General features: G+C 44.1%; 2 protein-coding genes across 2 annotated transcripts; one reads left to right on the top strand and one right to left on the bottom strand.

Moving 5' to 3' along the window:
* The first annotated feature begins 48 nt into the window (after positions 1-48).
* Positions 49-11,623, top strand: LOC130388683 (ornithine decarboxylase antizyme 2-like). The gene is given in 6 exon segments (XM_056598147.1): positions 49-281; positions 5,706-5,772; positions 5,774-5,854; positions 7,383-7,558; positions 8,385-8,470; positions 8,959-11,623. Coding segments are annotated over 6 exon segments (648 nt in total). The 5' UTR covers positions 49-174; the 3' UTR covers positions 9,090-11,623.
* Positions 10,505-17,476, bottom strand: psma4 (proteasome 20S subunit alpha 4). Its single transcript, XM_056598146.1, has 9 exons — positions 17,393-17,476; positions 16,871-16,898; positions 16,708-16,750; positions 16,296-16,458; positions 15,880-15,957; positions 15,136-15,224; positions 14,385-14,515; positions 13,260-13,383; positions 10,505-11,991 (listed from the first exon to the last, which is right to left on the bottom strand). The coding sequence occupies exons 2-9, from the start codon at positions 16,871-16,873 to the stop codon at positions 11,837-11,839; spliced, it is 786 nt and encodes a 261-aa protein (XP_056454121.1). The 5' UTR covers positions 16,874-16,898; positions 17,393-17,476; the 3' UTR covers positions 10,505-11,836.
* Positions 17,477-17,479: the final 3 nt, after the last annotated feature.

Genomic DNA, 17,479 nt, shown 5'->3' with positions numbered 1-17,479 from the left:
GTACGCTCGGAGCGTTGGATGCAGAAGCGTCCTTATAAAGACCCTGCGTTCCGCCTCGACCGACGCAGACTTTTTTAAAGCTCCCGTCCTCTCTTGTCCGTGGACCAACAAAACATCGTCTCCCAAAGCAGTAATACCTCCTAGGTTAACTGAATAGGTGGTTTTAATTTACGGATGGTGCACTTTTCCGTGGAGCTTCTATTAAATAGTCACTGTTTTGGTTTTCTACAAGGTCACCAAGTTTCATTTTTCGACTATATCATGCTGAACACAGAGGAGAGGTAGGCTGTTTTTTGGGTGTTTTTTTTGCATACATGTCAACATGTGTTCAATTGATTGTTTTGTACATCTTAATCCAACCATGGAGACCTGTGTACATGCATGACAGCGTTGTAAATAACTCCTGATTTGCGGAGAAACTGACTCTTGCGCGGTTCTTTCCACAGCGGGTATCACCTGACTGTGGGGTTACAGTAGTGGTTGTTGTGCCACTCTCTGGGGCGTTTTGCGATTGACTTCTGACCTTTTTTATTTTTAACAATTCGACTGTATTGTATGACGCCGTGCAGCCAAGAGCTCTGCTACATTTTTGTGTTTTCTTCAGACGCGTTGAAATGATAAATTGATGATGTATCGTTACGCTCTTCGATGACGACGCAAGGATATTGGCTTCATTATACCAATCGACAAACAATGCATGTTCCTGTTTCCTTTCATGTCCTACATGATTACGTCTATTGCAAGGATGTGGAAGCTTCTAGCGATTTGAGCATGCTCTCTGTCGACTACCAGACACATGGGAGGTATTTGATGTTTCTGTGGTAACGTCTGATGTTGTTTCGCTGTGATCTGTTTTGATGCACCGTGTTGTGTGAGCGGTGCACTCTTTGCAGGATGATGATTACGTTTCACCCCTGTCACTGGCCTACATTGGGAGCATTAGATAACAAATCCTTTAACGTTTTGCTGGCTCACTTCTGAAGCGTCTACCAAAGTCACTTTGAGGTGATGGATGCCTGGAGTGCACATAGGGCTGCATCATTCATGTCTGTGAAATCAATATTTACCAAATAGTCGCTACTTTTTTTTAAATATATTTGACTCGTTTCTTAATAAGAGTCTGCCTGGTTAAAAACATCAATTTGGTAGTGTTTGGCCAAACAGGACACCTGGCATTTACCTGAGTTCAGGTGATTTTGGGGTCTGTACATTATGTACAGCCGCCCTTTTCCATCGCAATTAAATGCCACAGGATAGATTACACCGGCCGAGATTGGAATTGTGTAACCAGTCGTGTTATTGTGTACCAAGTTTAGCCTTGAGACAAGTTAATCGCCATATGAGGGTGTTAAGACCTAATGGGACGGTTCGGTTTCTGTGTTGTGCTACGACGGTGTTATGACGTTAGACAAAGTCTGCAGAGAACATCAACAATGTATTAGTCTATCGGATATACACCACAACCCACGCTGTTGTAGGGACATGCAAGTTATCCATGAAAGGTGCCACAGTAAACACACATGGGTAGTTTTCTGATTGTAAACAGCTCATTTGCATAGCACTATACATGTCCTCTCTTGATCCCTTCTGTCGTTCCCTTCTCCCTGTTCATTCACTCGTTTCATGAACCAAAAGCAACCGTGGCCAATGTATTACAAGCAGGAAGTAGAACTATGTTCTGAAGGGATATCCTAGTGTTGGCTCTTTGTAATACTCAGGACAATAGTACAGTAGCCTACAGCCAGGCATTCAGTGCCGTTTCCACCTCAAGGCCGTCCTCCGACAGACAGATGCTTAATCCCCCAGGATAATCAACTAAATCCGTCCTCAAACCAACAAGCCATTCATAATACAACCCAATTAGTTTATCTCTCTCAATTCAAAATGCGTTGTTACAAAAACGATCAAAAAAAATCGTCGCTATACACTGCTCAGTTGTACTCACCTAAGGCTCAGTATGACTAAGACAAATTTGGGATATGTAAACATTGTAATTAGGGTTTTCAGTTCAAAGGTATAACCTTAATTGTATAACAGTATAGTCGTTTAAGTGATCTCCCTTGCACGCTTGTCTTCCATATTACAGGCTGATCATAACTATTATTAACCATTAACTATAACTCCTCCACACCTATGATGAAGAGGGGCAGTGTTATAGACGTCTCTCGTCTCTGTCCACCTGCACTTGGACAGAGACTCTGTAGCCATTTTAAAGCAGCCTTCCTTATGAAACGGTTTGTTGGCCCATATTCCTCATTTAGGCCGACCTAGTGCCTGTCTGGCGGACTCAGATGGCGGTTTGGATGTGCGGGGGTGTGGCAGAAATGTCAGAGGGGCAAGGGTGTTGCCTTTCAAAACAAGCTGCCATTTCTATCACGGGCAGGCACGTTTTTCTTTTTTGTTCTTGTAAAGGGTAGTGAGGTTGGGGGGAGAGGAATGTTCTTGGCATCCTTGCCACTGTCCTCCTCTTCGTCCTTTTCTTTGCCAGCCATGACTTACATCATTGCTCCAACCTCTCACAGCCTCCTCTAATTGGACATGTGTATGTTTTGTTACTCATGCCATTCTCGGTTCTCCCCTGTTCTGCCCACACCAAACCTAAAGTATGGTGCGTTTTTGAACTTGTTGTTGTCATTTTTCATTTTCATTTTTGTTTAGATGGTATTATAACATTTCAATGACCCATCCAACCTATTTAATTAACACTCTTTTTCCCTTTTCATTGGGATGTATCAATATCTAGTTCATCTTATTCTATTACTCTCGCTAACCAACAAAATATAGAAGTTGTACGCTGTTGCCAGAGGTATGTATGTATCCAGTATATCTTGTAAAGGCACAATTAAGATAACATAACAAGGTGTGTGCATGTGTATCTGTTTGTGTCTCCAGCTCGTGCGTGTGTTTGTTCTGCCTTGATTTGCACTTTATATACTTGTATACGACTCACAAGGCTTTGCAGTAGTATCTTTACTTCATGGGTTCATCAGCCAAAGCCCAGATCTTAACTAGATTATAACTACTAGTGGAAGCAGGTATGAGATTAACGCTTTAATAATCCCAGAAGGAAAATTTGGATACAAAACAAATATAATGGAGTATTAAAAGGTAGCGGCAATATACCCAGGGCAGGGCAGGGCCGTGCAGCTCCTGAAAGGACAACAGGGCAGCCAGCGGTCTCCCCTCTGTGTTCACAGTTGCTCGGTTAACCAATGCATGAAACAAACAGGGAAAATACAAGTAGGTATTTTACATGATGTGCTCTGTGGTTAACGTAGCCTAAAGTATAGAGACAGGGCTTATCCTGAAATGTGAAGCACCAAAGCAGCGTCCATTTAACTTTAAAGCCTTGTAAAAGATAGTGTTCTGCACGTCATGACCGAGAGGGAGTCGCAGCGTGATGATCTTGTTTTTCCACCTGCCTGGTTACTATGCAGACATAGCAGAGTCTCTAACCGGTCTAGTTGCCCGGGAGGAGCAGCGATTGTGAACTCCCCTGCTTGCACCTCCTCGACCGAGCCCTTGTTCTTGTTATCGTCTGGTAGTCGTAATGCAAAAGTCAAGTTGGCCCAAAAAATGCATGCATGCAATGCAATGGGGACATTGGTTCAGATCTTGCTGCCTGAGAAGAAGTGTAGTGCCCAACTGTTAGTAGCTCTTTAACTAACTACCTCTTTAACGAACTAAAGAGCAAATCAACTATTTTCAGATAATTAATCAATTACAACATAATGCATTTGCAGTGAATTTGATTGCTTGGTCTAACAAGGGGTACAATAGCAGAGGGAGAGCAGTGAAACTAAACTAAAGTATGAAACAAGTGTGCTTACTATCATTACGTCACACTAGTCTCTACATCACCAGAGGCTGTGTGGTGTTCACGACACCAAAGGCTCATAATTCACATATTTTCCAAAGACCATCTAGGGCCTGGTTCACTGTCACTTTAGAGGGTAAAGGATGGCAAACAAAAGAAATCGTAGCTTTTTGACTGCCTGCTAATATATATTTCAGTACCTTGTAGTGACATTTAATATTTATGGATCGGGAGGGATAGATTCCACGGCAAATACGTTACATCATAAGCGGACGTGATGAATATCATGTACAATTTGGAGATTTCCGTGATTTCCTGTGCCTTTTCTTAGTTGAAGCCCACGGGCAGAACACGAATTATGAACACATCGGAACGGAGCCAAGAGAGAACCAGGTCTTGAGGTAGATGGTACAGTCAGTCACATGACCTCCTCCTCTCCTCGCTGTGTCTGGGACGTGAAATGTTGCACGGTAACTCCAAGCGCCAACGCCATGCTGGGTTCCTGGGCCCTCGCAGGAGCTATTTCCAGAGGTGTTTACTGGTCATGTGCTTGTTGACCCACCCTCGTCATATGGCTGGCTGGCTGTCTGGCCTTCTGGCTAGCTGGCCTTCTGTCTGCCGTCGACTGTTCAACGGTTTTCCCAAACTGGTATCCAATTGGTACTCCTCAGGTAGTCAATAGCTGGAGTGCTTTAAGCTCTGTCTTGACCTCGCCCGACAACTGTGTCCGCTCTTCAGCTCTATGGCTGCTGTTTAGCCGAAGGATAACATCATTAGCAAATAATGTTGGTCTTTTTTTAAGGTAAAAGATTTTGCTTGGTTGTTATGCCTGAAGACAATATAATGAGCATTTTAACCATCAGCCTTAAAGCCGGTAGACAATTCTATACTCAGATTTGAATTTTTACCCACAATCTTTACCCAAAAATACACATTTTAAAAGTAGTTTAAACTTGTAGCCCTGTAGACTTGCAGTATGAACTCTGTTTGCTATGGTCGGACAGAAGAGAAGGCTTTGATGAACGGCAGAGACTGTCTTCCTCAGATAACGGCTCTTGGCCATTTGTTTGGAAACTGGAGATTAATCTGTCAAGAAAAACGAAAGAAAATAATTGGATAAACAAGCGGTTTCTAAGAATAGCCCAGCGATGCCAAGCCCATTGGCCTCTGTAACAGTTCACTGGGGACAACAATGACACATTTAATGTAATACAGATAGTTTTAATATTCATAGTATTTAATAATTATGACTGAGGACAAGTTCCTGGGTGGCTATGAAAAGCAAAACCAAAAGCGCACGGAATCTTCAGATGCATTTAATGAATGAATGTGTTGACAGGACTCAGGTAGTGGTTGGCCTGTGTATTTTCTTTGGCGTTCCTCTTAACAATACGTGGACAGAGCAGGTGGCCCAGCCAGCTGAGAGGGTTATTAATAAGGGCGGGGGGGGGATCCTCCATTAACGATTGGCTTTCCAGTGTTTACTCTGGACGTCCTTCTGTTGTCAGTGCGCCTGCTGTGGATTCAGTTAATTACACTCAATTACAAAACCATATAAACCCCTGGGTAGACGGGTAACAGAGGATCGTCTGGCTTCGACGGGCCTCTGACTCTCTAAAATTGCACTTAGCCAGGTTGCGTGTGAAATTCAGAGCAACTCTAATAGCGCTGTACGTCCACACAGTGACTCTCGAGATGAGTTCACATGCACTTTAAACGGGCGCTTATTCAGTGAAGCCGATGATACAGCGCTAACCTCGACCAACAAGTAGAGGCCTAAAGTTATCTTCCATGGTAACATTGCATTGCATGTTTCCTCCTGTGTTGTTGTTGCCTGTTCTTGTTGTGGTTTAGAATTTCTACTGAGCTTGTTTATGTTCCCTTCCAGTTCGTCGCTGACATGCCCCAGGCTGTCGGGCTCCAGTACCCAGGGTCCGGGGCCTCTGTGGTGCTCCTGATGCCCCTCACCCACAGCTAAAGATCCCGGGTGGGCGAGGGACTGTCAGGGATCACTCTCTGGGCGTGCTACTCCATAAGGTGAGTTTACACACACACGTACGCACACACGCACACACACACACACACACACTCACAGGCTGCTTAATGACTTGTATCTTAATGCGCTGTAAGTTGATCTCGATAAAAGAGAGCGTCTGCTAAATAGCACTCTGGCAGAGGAAGTGGACCAGTTCAGCCCTTTCTCCCCGCTGTGATCGTTGCTCAGCTGATGCATGTGCACCCGACCGCACAACCGGCTATTTACGTACTTTTCTTTATGTTGACAGCGTGGGTGTGGACCGATCTGGAACGAGCCTAACCCTAAAACCACATCACGCAATCCAGCTCAGTTCACTCTGGGACAGGCCCAAGTTGGCACCATAATACTCTCACACCCCAGAGATGAGCAATGTAATGCCTTGCATATGTGGAGCAGTTGTTATTCAACTAATCAACCATGTTTATGAAACCGGTGACTCATGGGAGACAGCGTTTCAAAACAATAACAATGAAAGAGCCGACGTGCTTGAACCTTCTTGTCTGGGTTCCTTAGCGTCGTTTGACCTGACTCTATATGCAAATACAAATAGTCTACAGTCCACATAGTCTACACACCTGAGGTGTCAAGGCTTGTTATTGTTGCATACTATGACTGACTAATCATTAAATTAGTAGATTCTTTTAACCAAAGGGGTTTACGGGGAAATCTTTAGAAGTCATTAGGAATCAGTAGGGCTATGGCCTTATTCATGCCCAATCAACGTTGCGGGTGGACCAGACAATGCCGCACTGCCTTGTCTGCCCCCTTATTCCAGCGCAGCTCAAAAGATCTCACAATGTTCAATAAAATCGCAAAGGACTGTGTAAAGTAATGGAAAACATAAAACCAACCAGCTTCAAAGACACAAAAAGAAGAAGAGAGGCATTGCGGGCGATTGCCACAAACACCTGGGCAATGGCCCGTTTGAGTTCGGTATCTTGTGGCCTTCATACACGCCTTCAGGGCCGGGCCGTGCAGCTCCTGAAAGGACAACAGGGCAGCCATCGGTCTCCCCTCCGTGTTCACAGTTGCTCGGTAAACAGTGGAGTGCTACAATGCTAACGTTACATGGTAAACAAAGTTCGTCAAACAAGGTCTTCGGTCTGATCGCCGGCTTACTTGATTGGCCGCCGCGGCGTGAGTTTCCGTTGCGTTTATCTAAAGGTTGATTCTGGTTCAACCTTTTCGCCGCAGGCCGGCTTTTTTTTTTCTTTTTTTTAGCTCAATGCTCCCATTCAAAAGAATGGTCGAACAGGCGTTTGATTTCGCCCCAAAGGCCTGATTCTGTGTGAGTCGGCCCTAAGGGGTGTTGCTCCAGGATGGCCCAATGTGCATATCCTTCCGAACAACCGTCGGAGCTCTACGCATTTCCTTCTGCTGCCCGCAACAAAGACATGGTCTACGCCCGACTTGTTTAGTATAATCCATATCCATGTTCCAATTTAGTTTATTTCAATGAATATCTTTCATGATTGATGGATACCTTTTTGTTCTCCACCCTCTCCCCCTTCCTTCCCGGGTCTCAAGGACACACGATTGACCGTGACCCAGGCCGGTGGCCCGGCCAGCGGCGGCCCGGCGGTTTTCCACTTCCACTACCAGCTGAGCGAGCAGCACGCAGCCTGCTGGGACGCCATCCTTCGTGGGGAGCGCCTCTTCATCCAGATCCCCCCGGGGCATCTGGCCGAGGGCAGCAAGGAAGGGTACGTCTGGGAGGGCGGAGAAGATGGGTTTACTGCATCATGCCAACCCCCACAATCGGACTCCATGATTGGGTTAAGTCATCACTTGTGACGAGAGCTCTTCCAACACATTGGCAGGGCACACGGTTGGCACCTTGTAATGCAACTTTACAAAGTTTCCATTACAAGCTACGGGATTTGGCTGTTCAGACATGGCACAAATGCAAGCCTTTTCGCGTTCCAGGCACGCTGTCTTTACCACCAACGTACAGAGATTGATTCCTTGTATGTGTAACCTACTTGGCAATAAACAGGTTATATCAAGTGAAGCCTCAGATTTGCCCCCTCCATGGGCCTTATATTCACCTGGCGGCCATCTGGGTTCCAAACACTCGCTGGGTGAGGGGGGAACTGAATGTGGAATAGCGCATTCAGTTCCCCCCTCACCCAGCTTGTGTTTAGAACTAGAATGAACTGTAACTAAACAAAACATTGTAGACAAACAGAAACTTCAGAATCAGAATGGGGTTTATTTTGCGCCAAGGCTGTGAATGCCACATCCTATAGTTTGTGATGGAAAGCTGCATTGCAAGGTGCCAACCGTCTGCACTGCCAATGTGTTGGAAGCGCTCTCATCACAAGTCACGATGTGATGACTGAACCCTATCATGAAATGCGATAGTGGGGTGGGTGTGATGCAGTAATGAGATGTGAGAACAGCTGTAGCCGCTCTTAACCAGCTGTAATCACACTTTTGTGTTGCATCGCATGTAAAAAATGCTTACGTCATTCTCACCCTCTTCCCATCTCTCTCCCCTCCTCTCTCTCGCTCTCTCTCTCTCCACAGGCTCACCGCTCTGCTAGAGTTCACAGAAGAGAAGCTCAAAGTCGGCTGTGTGTTCCTCTGGTTCCATAAAAGCAGAGCTGACCGACGTAAGGCATTTTGACACCTTGTTCGGTTTGGCACGCTAGCAGGAAGGCCCCGAGGTCTGGTTGCTTAAAATAATATTGAAGTGGCGTGGCAATGAATGCCACATGGACGAAATCAGTAGTTAGAACACTTTGTTTTGTACACAATGTGTCCAAGTACATGCATGCATTATTGTAAGATCCAATAATACCCATTATAGCATACAGACAAGCCTACTGCCACATTTGCATGGAAGTTTTAATTGTGAATGAAAGTACATTATTTTATTTTACATCACTTTTTGCCAGTATTTTTGACAGGCTGGTTTTGAGTTTCCATGACCCTAGCGAAGTTAAGATTAAGATGATTGTTCTTGTGAAGTTTTCTTTCCAAGTAGTTTATTAACCTCTACATGATCAAGCAGATACTGCCATGTTGGTTTGACGATGAGCTCAGATGATGCTGCTGATGATGATGATGATGCTGATGATGCTGATTCTTCCTCCACCAGTGGCCATCATCAGGACGTTCCACTACATGGGCTTTGAGATGGTGAAGCCGGGAGACCCCGTGGTACCGGCCCGTCCTGACCTTGTCTTCATGGCCTACCCTCTGGAGGCCAGCAGCTCCGATGAGGAGTGACCCCCCCTGGACGTCCCTGCAACCCCATCTGTCCTCCCCCCCCCCTCATCTTCATGGCCTACCCACTGGAATCCCCTGCCACCCCATCTGTCGTCCCTCACCTCATCCTCTGCCGATGTTGCACTGCAACACTCCCCCCCTGGATCCCTCCCTCTGGATCCCTCTCTCCCTCTCGCCCAAACTAACCCAACAACAGGAACGGAAACGAACAGCAGAGTTCGAACACATTCAGCTTCTTCTGCTGACTGTTTGATGTTTCCCTCTGGTTGGCAGAAGGAACAGATGTTAACAAGGGCCAACAGCCATGGTAACATCTGTCGGACAATTTGGGTGAAGGTGGGAGAGAAACCACTGCATATCTCTCCTCTTTCAGGTCTTCCGAGGCTTTGGGTGGTCACCTTGTAGGCTCCACATGGGCATGCTAGAAAGACAGCATGACGGGAGATTTTAGTAGCACACATTTAGCCGACATTGTGTTTAAAAAGTAGTTTTGCATTAAAACTATACAAGTGTGAGTTTGATGTGTCGAGTTTTCATGTGAATGTAATCAAATCGATATATATATATATTTAAATTAATTGGTGATCATCCATCTGGCCATCATTCCAGCTAGCATCGCTCACTTGCGGTTTAAAAAAATCTGTATTTTTACGATCTTTTTGGTTAGTACCGAAGACTATGTTCCTGGCACATCACGCATACATCGTAGACACCACATAGGTGTTACGGCAATGAGAAAACTTTTAACCCAAGATGGGTTATGCATTTACAGGCTTCCACTGTCAGAGGAGCTGACACTGTCTATTCCAACCAGTTTGTTGTTTGAACTATCCCCTAGTTCATACCTTTTAGTGAACTGTGCTGTAGGTGACCCTGCTGGAGGCGAAGGCCTGGTTGGAGGAGGGGGAGAGCGAGGGCTCTTTGTGCCTAAAGAGAGGAGTGCTATATGCTTTTATACTCTTGAGTCTTATTACTGTAGATACTGTAGATTACTGTTGATTTTCCTGTGCACACCCAGCACCGTGGTATAGAAATCACCCTTGGCACCTTTATCGTTTACACAAAGCTGTTCTTTTGTTTTCGTTTTCTCGAACAAAAATAAAGCCAAAGACTTCATTCTGTGTCTGCAAACACGGTCAAGTTTATTTTGAACATGGATCTAAGAACCAAAATAAGCAATGTGGGGACAAAAAGCAATATTGATAGATCATACCGTCTCTGTATGTCAACTTATAAGAGGGCAGATAACCTACTTTGAGAATCCTCCCTTTTCCTTTGTGTTGGGGTGTTCGGATTTTGACCTAGTTTGCATGTGCATAGACCAGACGCCTCTATACTGCTGAGTGGCCTGTGACTCAAAAGCTGTTAAACCAATGTCAATATCTGAATCTTTTCAAAACTGTATTTAATGTAAATTTCTGTGTTTTTTGGGAGGGGTGGGGTCAGGCTGTCATGGTTTACGGTTAAGAGTTAACCATTTTATGACACACATGAATAATATAGATAGGCCTTCATTTCTTCGTGTGGGAGATAAATAAAATGCATATCTGAATGAAGTCATTTTCTTTCAATAAAATAGGCTTTTATAATAGAGCTCTGAAAATTATTTTGAAACTGGCCTGATTTATTCCAAATACTCCAGTAATCTGCAGTCTGTTCAACTCTAAAGTGACTACCATGTTCTGCAGACCAATGACGTGTAGTTTGCCCTACAGACATATCCGTCTATTGAGAGCGGTTTGGAGCACTTAAACTACTTTAACAAAGTCACGTGTAGATAGACGTTGCAAGATTGAAAGAGACAGAGTTGGTCAGTAGGTAACACATTAGTTTAAGCCTATATAGAATGTGATATATTTTCACATTGATTGAACATAACTCCATCTCAAGCATGGGGATGATAGCCACTTCCTAGATCAGGGTTAGGTTTAGGGTTAACATCCTATTTCCAGGAATTCGCTGACGCTGCTTGCCATCGTTTCTCGGTTTCGTTAGCCTAGCCTACTCCTACAAATAATTCTCTACCCATACACCAAGACGGCTTTATCAAGACGAATCAGGTTAGGTATTTGTATTGGCTTGAGTTAGTTATAATTGAGTAGCCCAACTGTATTCCCGAAAAAGGGGGCACAATAAAATGACCATTGATACTTATGTCAAAAACAATATCACATTATTCACAAATAAAATATACATATTATTTACTCAAATGTTCCGGAAAGTGTGCACTTCGAGGCTACAAATCTTTTTTGGGATCTCATGACGAACAAGAACTTAACTTGGGCCATAAGTAGGCCAATACGATGGTTAAGAGTCCATCTCTTCTTCAAACATAGCCCTGAACATATCTGCATTATTAAACCAGTACCATTTTAGCTATGGAAAAGCAGTGATGACGATATCTTCAGGGTAACCCACTACATGTGGTAACTATAAAAGCAATGTAATATCATACATTACAATTCGTGGATGTTTTTACCTAAGCACCTTCAAGTACGACAAAGATCCCCGTGCTGTGCATTCATATGGAGCAAGGGTTGTGTGACAGATAGTGTTAAAGAACAAATCAAAAACTCTGTACCTGATCAATCATTCGGGTTTATTTTAAGAAAAAAAACGACACAAGTAGAGCAACAATGTGCTTCTGGCATTTCACACAGTGCACTCGTCAACTGAGCTCACACAATCATACACACGCAGGTAAACTTAATATAGGAGGCGAGGGTGGAGGCAGCCTTGGGGACGGACTACTTGTCTTTCTCCTTCTGCTCCTTCTCCTTCTTCGCCTTCTCCACCTTGGCCTCCTCCAAGTCGTGCTTCTTGATGAGCTCCTCCACCTCCTTCTGCTTCAGCACCTTGATGCACGTCTTGCCGTTCTCCCGGGTCAGCGTCGCGATCTCCACTACAAACAAATAAGACGTTCAAATGGACTGCGTTCATACAGCGCTTTCCCTCACGGCGGCCCCTCAAAGTGCTTTATAGTCGCTGCCTGACATTCACCCATTCAACCAGACGGCGGTGACAACCATGCAGGGCAACAGCCAGCTTGTAAGGAGCTGTTTGGGTTAGTTGTCTTGCCCAGAAACACCTCGACACTCGCGCTAGGAGGACATGGTGATCGAACTAGCAACCTGCCTGTTACCAGTCAACCTGCTCCATCTCCTCAGCAACTGGCCTTGCACTTTCTGGGTTGCATCTTCATTGTTACATGCGCTTATTGCAAGTTGCTTCTGACAAAAGCAACTTGGTGTTTGTCTCTTGATCGAGATGTTCTGGGATCGATTCCTTCGATCCTAATGCCTGCGTTTGAGCTGCTGTACACTTCCTTAAATAAGATACAGCTAGGGCCTAGCTTTAGGAGAAGCCAACGTTTGGGGAAAGGAGCAAAACCACAGCTCTACTTGGTCAAACTCCCTCTTGAATTCTCATGTGGCCTGAATGTGGAGAACACCTGCTAGGGCATAAGGGGAGTGATAGAATTACAGCTCCTCTTTCATGGGTCCCACTTTGAACACTATCTGCGCCCGCTCTTATCTTGTGACTCCCTTCAGCAGATAAGATATTGCAGTGTTACAGGGTCACTGGCAATACACAACAGCTCCTTGTTTGAACAGCAACAGGAAATGTGTGGGCACATCATGAGATAATCAGCCAGACAATCCGCATAACACGGACTAAAGCAACAGATGAAGACATGGTCTTTGTCTCTCAGCTTCTAGCTGTTGGGGTGCCGTTCAGCTGCAGCTCTTGTGAACTCTTGGTATTAACTGCCTTGATAAGAGTAACTGTCCACATCCATATTGACATTTTTTTGTCTATTATTTAGCTTTTCCTTTGAAGTTTTTTTTATTAAGGGTTAGCACTATCTTTCATTTAATTAAAATGTATCTTTCTATAAAGACGCGTTTTATCTTGTTACGTCGTATGTGCCGAGAATTCACATGCCCAGCTTAGCAACTGTCGAGTTGTCGTGCTCTATCTAAATTATCCATTTCGTGAAGTGGTGCCCAAATCTACGATACATTGGTATATTTAAGGCTTCTCCTCACTAAGCTACAGGACCTAACCCCTTCCTGCTCCTGACTGAGCCTTCCTCCACCATTACCCATGCCCAGATCAAGTCCTCGTGTTCCTCTGCCCATCGAGAGCTCAGAGACGCCGGGCACTGACCTTTCTCGGCGGACAGCTTGCTGACGTCCATGGTCTTGTTGAGGACTTTGACAGCGAGGGCCAGCGCTGAGGCCAGAGACATCTCGCCCTCTTTGAAGTCCTGCTTCAACATGGACACCGCAGACTGTAGGGAGAACAGGTAAACAGGACATGTCAAGATAAAAATACATTTCAAAATAAAAGCTCATTATGCATATAAAAATCACTTATCGATAAACCATCCAAGTACTACAGGTAAAATAAAGAGGTTTTGTATTGGAAAGCCCAGCCACAGTCCTGATAGCCATCATACGGGGACTCACTTTGAGAAGCTCAACCCAGAGACATGCTTCCAGTGATACACAATCCCTAGTGCAGCAACATCTGTAAGGAATGCAACTGACGCCGCATCCACAACACTGATGATATGTTTGATGACCTCGTAGCTCTACCATTTATATAAACAAGGTTTAACTAGCAAGCTAGCTTGACAATCGACCTCTACAAGGTCATGGTCAAGCAAGGCTGGATCCTTGTTCGGGTCAATTACTGTTCCTACTTATGTTAATAAATGTAAATAAAAACAATCAACGTCCATCAGAAAAATCTGCGGCTGGGCGCCCTCTGTCTGCCGTATATGGAATCACATCTCTGCCCTTTGTCAATTATGTTTTTTTGTGAATTTGTTTTGTTTTTTGTGCAATAGTTCTTGTCCACAAATCTTTTTGTGTATTTGTGGAGAAGAGAGTACATCCTTTCCATAATTGAATTAATAGAGAATCACATCTCTGCCCTTTGTCAATTATGTTTTTTTGTGTATTTGTTTTTTGTGCAATAGTTCTTTTCCACAAATCTTTTTGTGTATTTGTGGACAACAGAGTACATCCTTTCCATAATTGAATTAATAGAGGCATAACTAGGAGCAGCAAAGGACTGCAGGCCAGATTTGAAACTGTCGCAACACCAAACTTGTACCCACCATGGTCAAATAGTGAACGTTTGTCACAAACAGGGGAGCTTTCGCTGTCTAAAATATGTTCACCATTACATTAAATGAAACAAGGGCCTGCCACTTCATTGGCTGTTGGTTTTGATGTGACGGGCAGGGTGACCCCTGACCCTGAGAGACCCTGCAAGATGACTCACGGCGCTGTTGTTGCCGATGCAGGTGGCCTTCCAGCCGCCGTAGTTCCCGCTGGGGTCGCTCTGGTACAGCTGGAACCCATAGTGCTTGTCCCAGCCCATGTACAGCAGAGACACTCCAAACGGACGCTTGCCTGATCCACACAAGAAAGAGCGGGAGGAGAGAGAGAGATATAAAAGACAATTAGCATTAAGTTTATTATTACTAAGATTGTAAGCTACTGCAAGTCCACAGATCTTTGAATTCATTTTTTAATCGATAAGATAGTATACGCAATGGACTCTATACCTTTGATATACACAATAACTGTGAAACTATCAATATTAGGCTTTGTAAGGGGTCTTTCATTAGAATCATGCTGACGGTAGTTTCGAGGGAGCCGTCAACAAGACTAAACACGCTGGGTTGGTATGTGTTGCTGTGTTCAACAGCTCAGAGCAAACGGCTCCACTTGGGTCCCAGCACCCCACCCCATCACCCTTCTGATAGCGCAGGGGAAGGGCACGCGCTCACTCACTCACTATCCCATTAGAAGCCCCACTACCACACCACCAGGTGTGATGCTGAATAGCCATTACAAGCCATCTAAAATTGACCCCATTATGACATCCCACATGGGAGGGTCCACCTCCCTAGAAATTGTATGACGGATGGATCAGCTTCCCAGTTGGTACAGTCCATTTTGTAGGCCTGTCTGTTTGTTTTGTGTGTGTGGGTTTAACGGTGATGCCAGGGAGTGGGGGAGGGACGTACCTCCAAACTGGGTGTAGGCCTGTTTGATGTCACACAGGGCTGTGACCAGCTGCTCACAGGGCATGGGCTCCTGGTACTGCAGCAGGTACCTAGAGAGATGGCACACGGACTCGTCATGCTGCCGTACCCGGTGCTTACATTTCTAACACAGGTTACTCTTTATGCAGTAAGTGCAAAAATTCAATGAAAGCGAGAAAAAAAACCTGACCAACTTTATTAATTATTCTCTTCCTAGCGTTCATATTTAATAATTGGAACAATACAATATGCTCATCAGTAATCAATTAAACAGACATGCAATTTTATTTGGCTGAATGCCATATGAGGACTTTTCTTGTACGCTTTACATTGAGATAAGATGTTCCCCGCAGGTTTCCCAGCAGTGTTGCTAGCGGAACCCACTGGAATAGATCTGCTTTATGGTCATATCCACAGCAAGATGGGAACAAGGATCCTAAATGCCTTGGTAAATGACCAACAGACCAACTATTTCTGTACGAATCTCATACATCGTTTAAATTAATACACTCTTAATTTCTGCTTAAAATGTCAGTCGATTGGTCTGTGAATACTATTAAACATTTACATCAATTGCTAAAGTAGTCCTCTAATTGTCAAATTATGCTCAGGGAGGAACCTTCTACATACTCTTGTCTGATAGCAAAAATTAAATAGTAAACACGACCAGGGAACACAGTTGCATTTAGCCTTGTATCAAGTGCTACATAGTATTCAGTGGCTCACCTCTGGGCTATTAGCCTCAGTTCATTGGTAAGCACGTTAGCATCTGATGTGATTCCAGCCACGCTGCACGCTATGTCTCTGGAAGAGAGGGAGAGGGACAACGGGATGAGATGAGATAGAATGACAAGATATAGCTGACTTCAAACAATTAAGGTTAGGTCTTTTGCAACAAAAGTAATGGTGTTCCTTCGTTGATCTTCACTTCGTTGTTTGTAATCTTCAGCTGTGTTTTCTTAATATAATTATTGGGATGGTGGTCACCCACTACACAGACAATACTGGGTGATCATACGGATTTACAATAGTCAGGCTATAACTAAAAAGGTAATAAAAAATTCTTATACAAAACAACAGATATTACAATCGGAACTGGGTGACAAAGTATATGACTTAACAAGATATAAACAACTACTCACTCATTGAGTTTGTAGATCTTTTCTGAGAAGAAAACTTCGTCCAACAGCTTGTGAATGTTCCGCCTTTCAGCGGCCAGCAACACGCCGTCATTGGCTAGGATTCCGAGGCAGGTGCCAGCGTGGCCAATGGCCTCCATAGCATACTCCACCTGGTACAGGCGCCCTACAAAAACACACACAATTAATATACATATTAGACCATGACACAAAACTAATAATGCAACACAAATAACCTTAAGTCTAAACCTAAAATACAAAATAACAAATCATACTGTAACCCAATATCAATGCTAAACGCTAATCCACAGCGCAATAAAATCTGTTAAGGAAAATGCAATGCAGTGTTCACAGTCCTAACTGCAGGCGCCCTTGAGCAGTACAGAGAATCATGCTGACAACACGTTGCACTCACCCTCAGGCGAGAAGATGGTCGTCCTGGAATCATATCGACGGGACTGAAACAGAATTAATTCAGTTCTGTATTAGTCTTCAATGCACTTAAATAAAGACATTTTTTCAAGACAAAAAGCATTGTCACATTTTTTTTAAGTTTAAAAGTGTTTGAGTGAACTCACCATTTTTTATTACAGTCAGATTGTGTTGCTAAAATGGAAACATAACTTATAATTAATTCAAAGTTAAAATAACATTAAACAGATTAAAGCCGAGTTATACAGCTATGGTTAGCTCCCTCTCACAGAACGAAAGTGAAAGAGTTAGCTCTTAGCGCCTGATATCTGACAACTTAATCACGAACTACGGAAAAGATCAAGACCAGAGGCTGCTGGAAAGGTATAGAGAAGTACTTCGTATCTCTTGATAAAAGCCTATTAAAACCAAACAACTTGAGTGTCCACACGTCTGTCCAGAGAAGAGGACGCCAATGCTAGCTAGCCTGTTAGCTTGTTAGCTCGTAGTGATGAATGAAGCAGCACAATTTAAACGAGGCAGCCCAATGGACCACTGTGGACAACAGCTCACTTTAAAGTAAATTAATCTGCACATGTTGCATCTATTATAACTACCTTATGATAAAGAAATTGAACGGAACCGCAGAGGATCTTAAATTAATGTAAAATAACTTGACAGAAACAAACCTCTTAGCGTGAGTGTTGTTCTTCTCCTGTTCCCGGTGTGATGTCACCGGATATGACGTCTTGAGGTAGGGCGCCTCTAGTGACCTG

This window comes from Gadus chalcogrammus, chromosome 9, assembly GCF_026213295.1.
Source record: "Gadus chalcogrammus isolate NIFS_2021 chromosome 9, NIFS_Gcha_1.0, whole genome shotgun sequence".
NCBI lineage: Eukaryota > Metazoa > Chordata > Actinopteri > Gadiformes > Gadidae > Gadus > Gadus chalcogrammus.
Note: the sequence above shows the minus strand (reverse complement) of the source record. Positions and strands in the feature narration are given on the sequence as shown.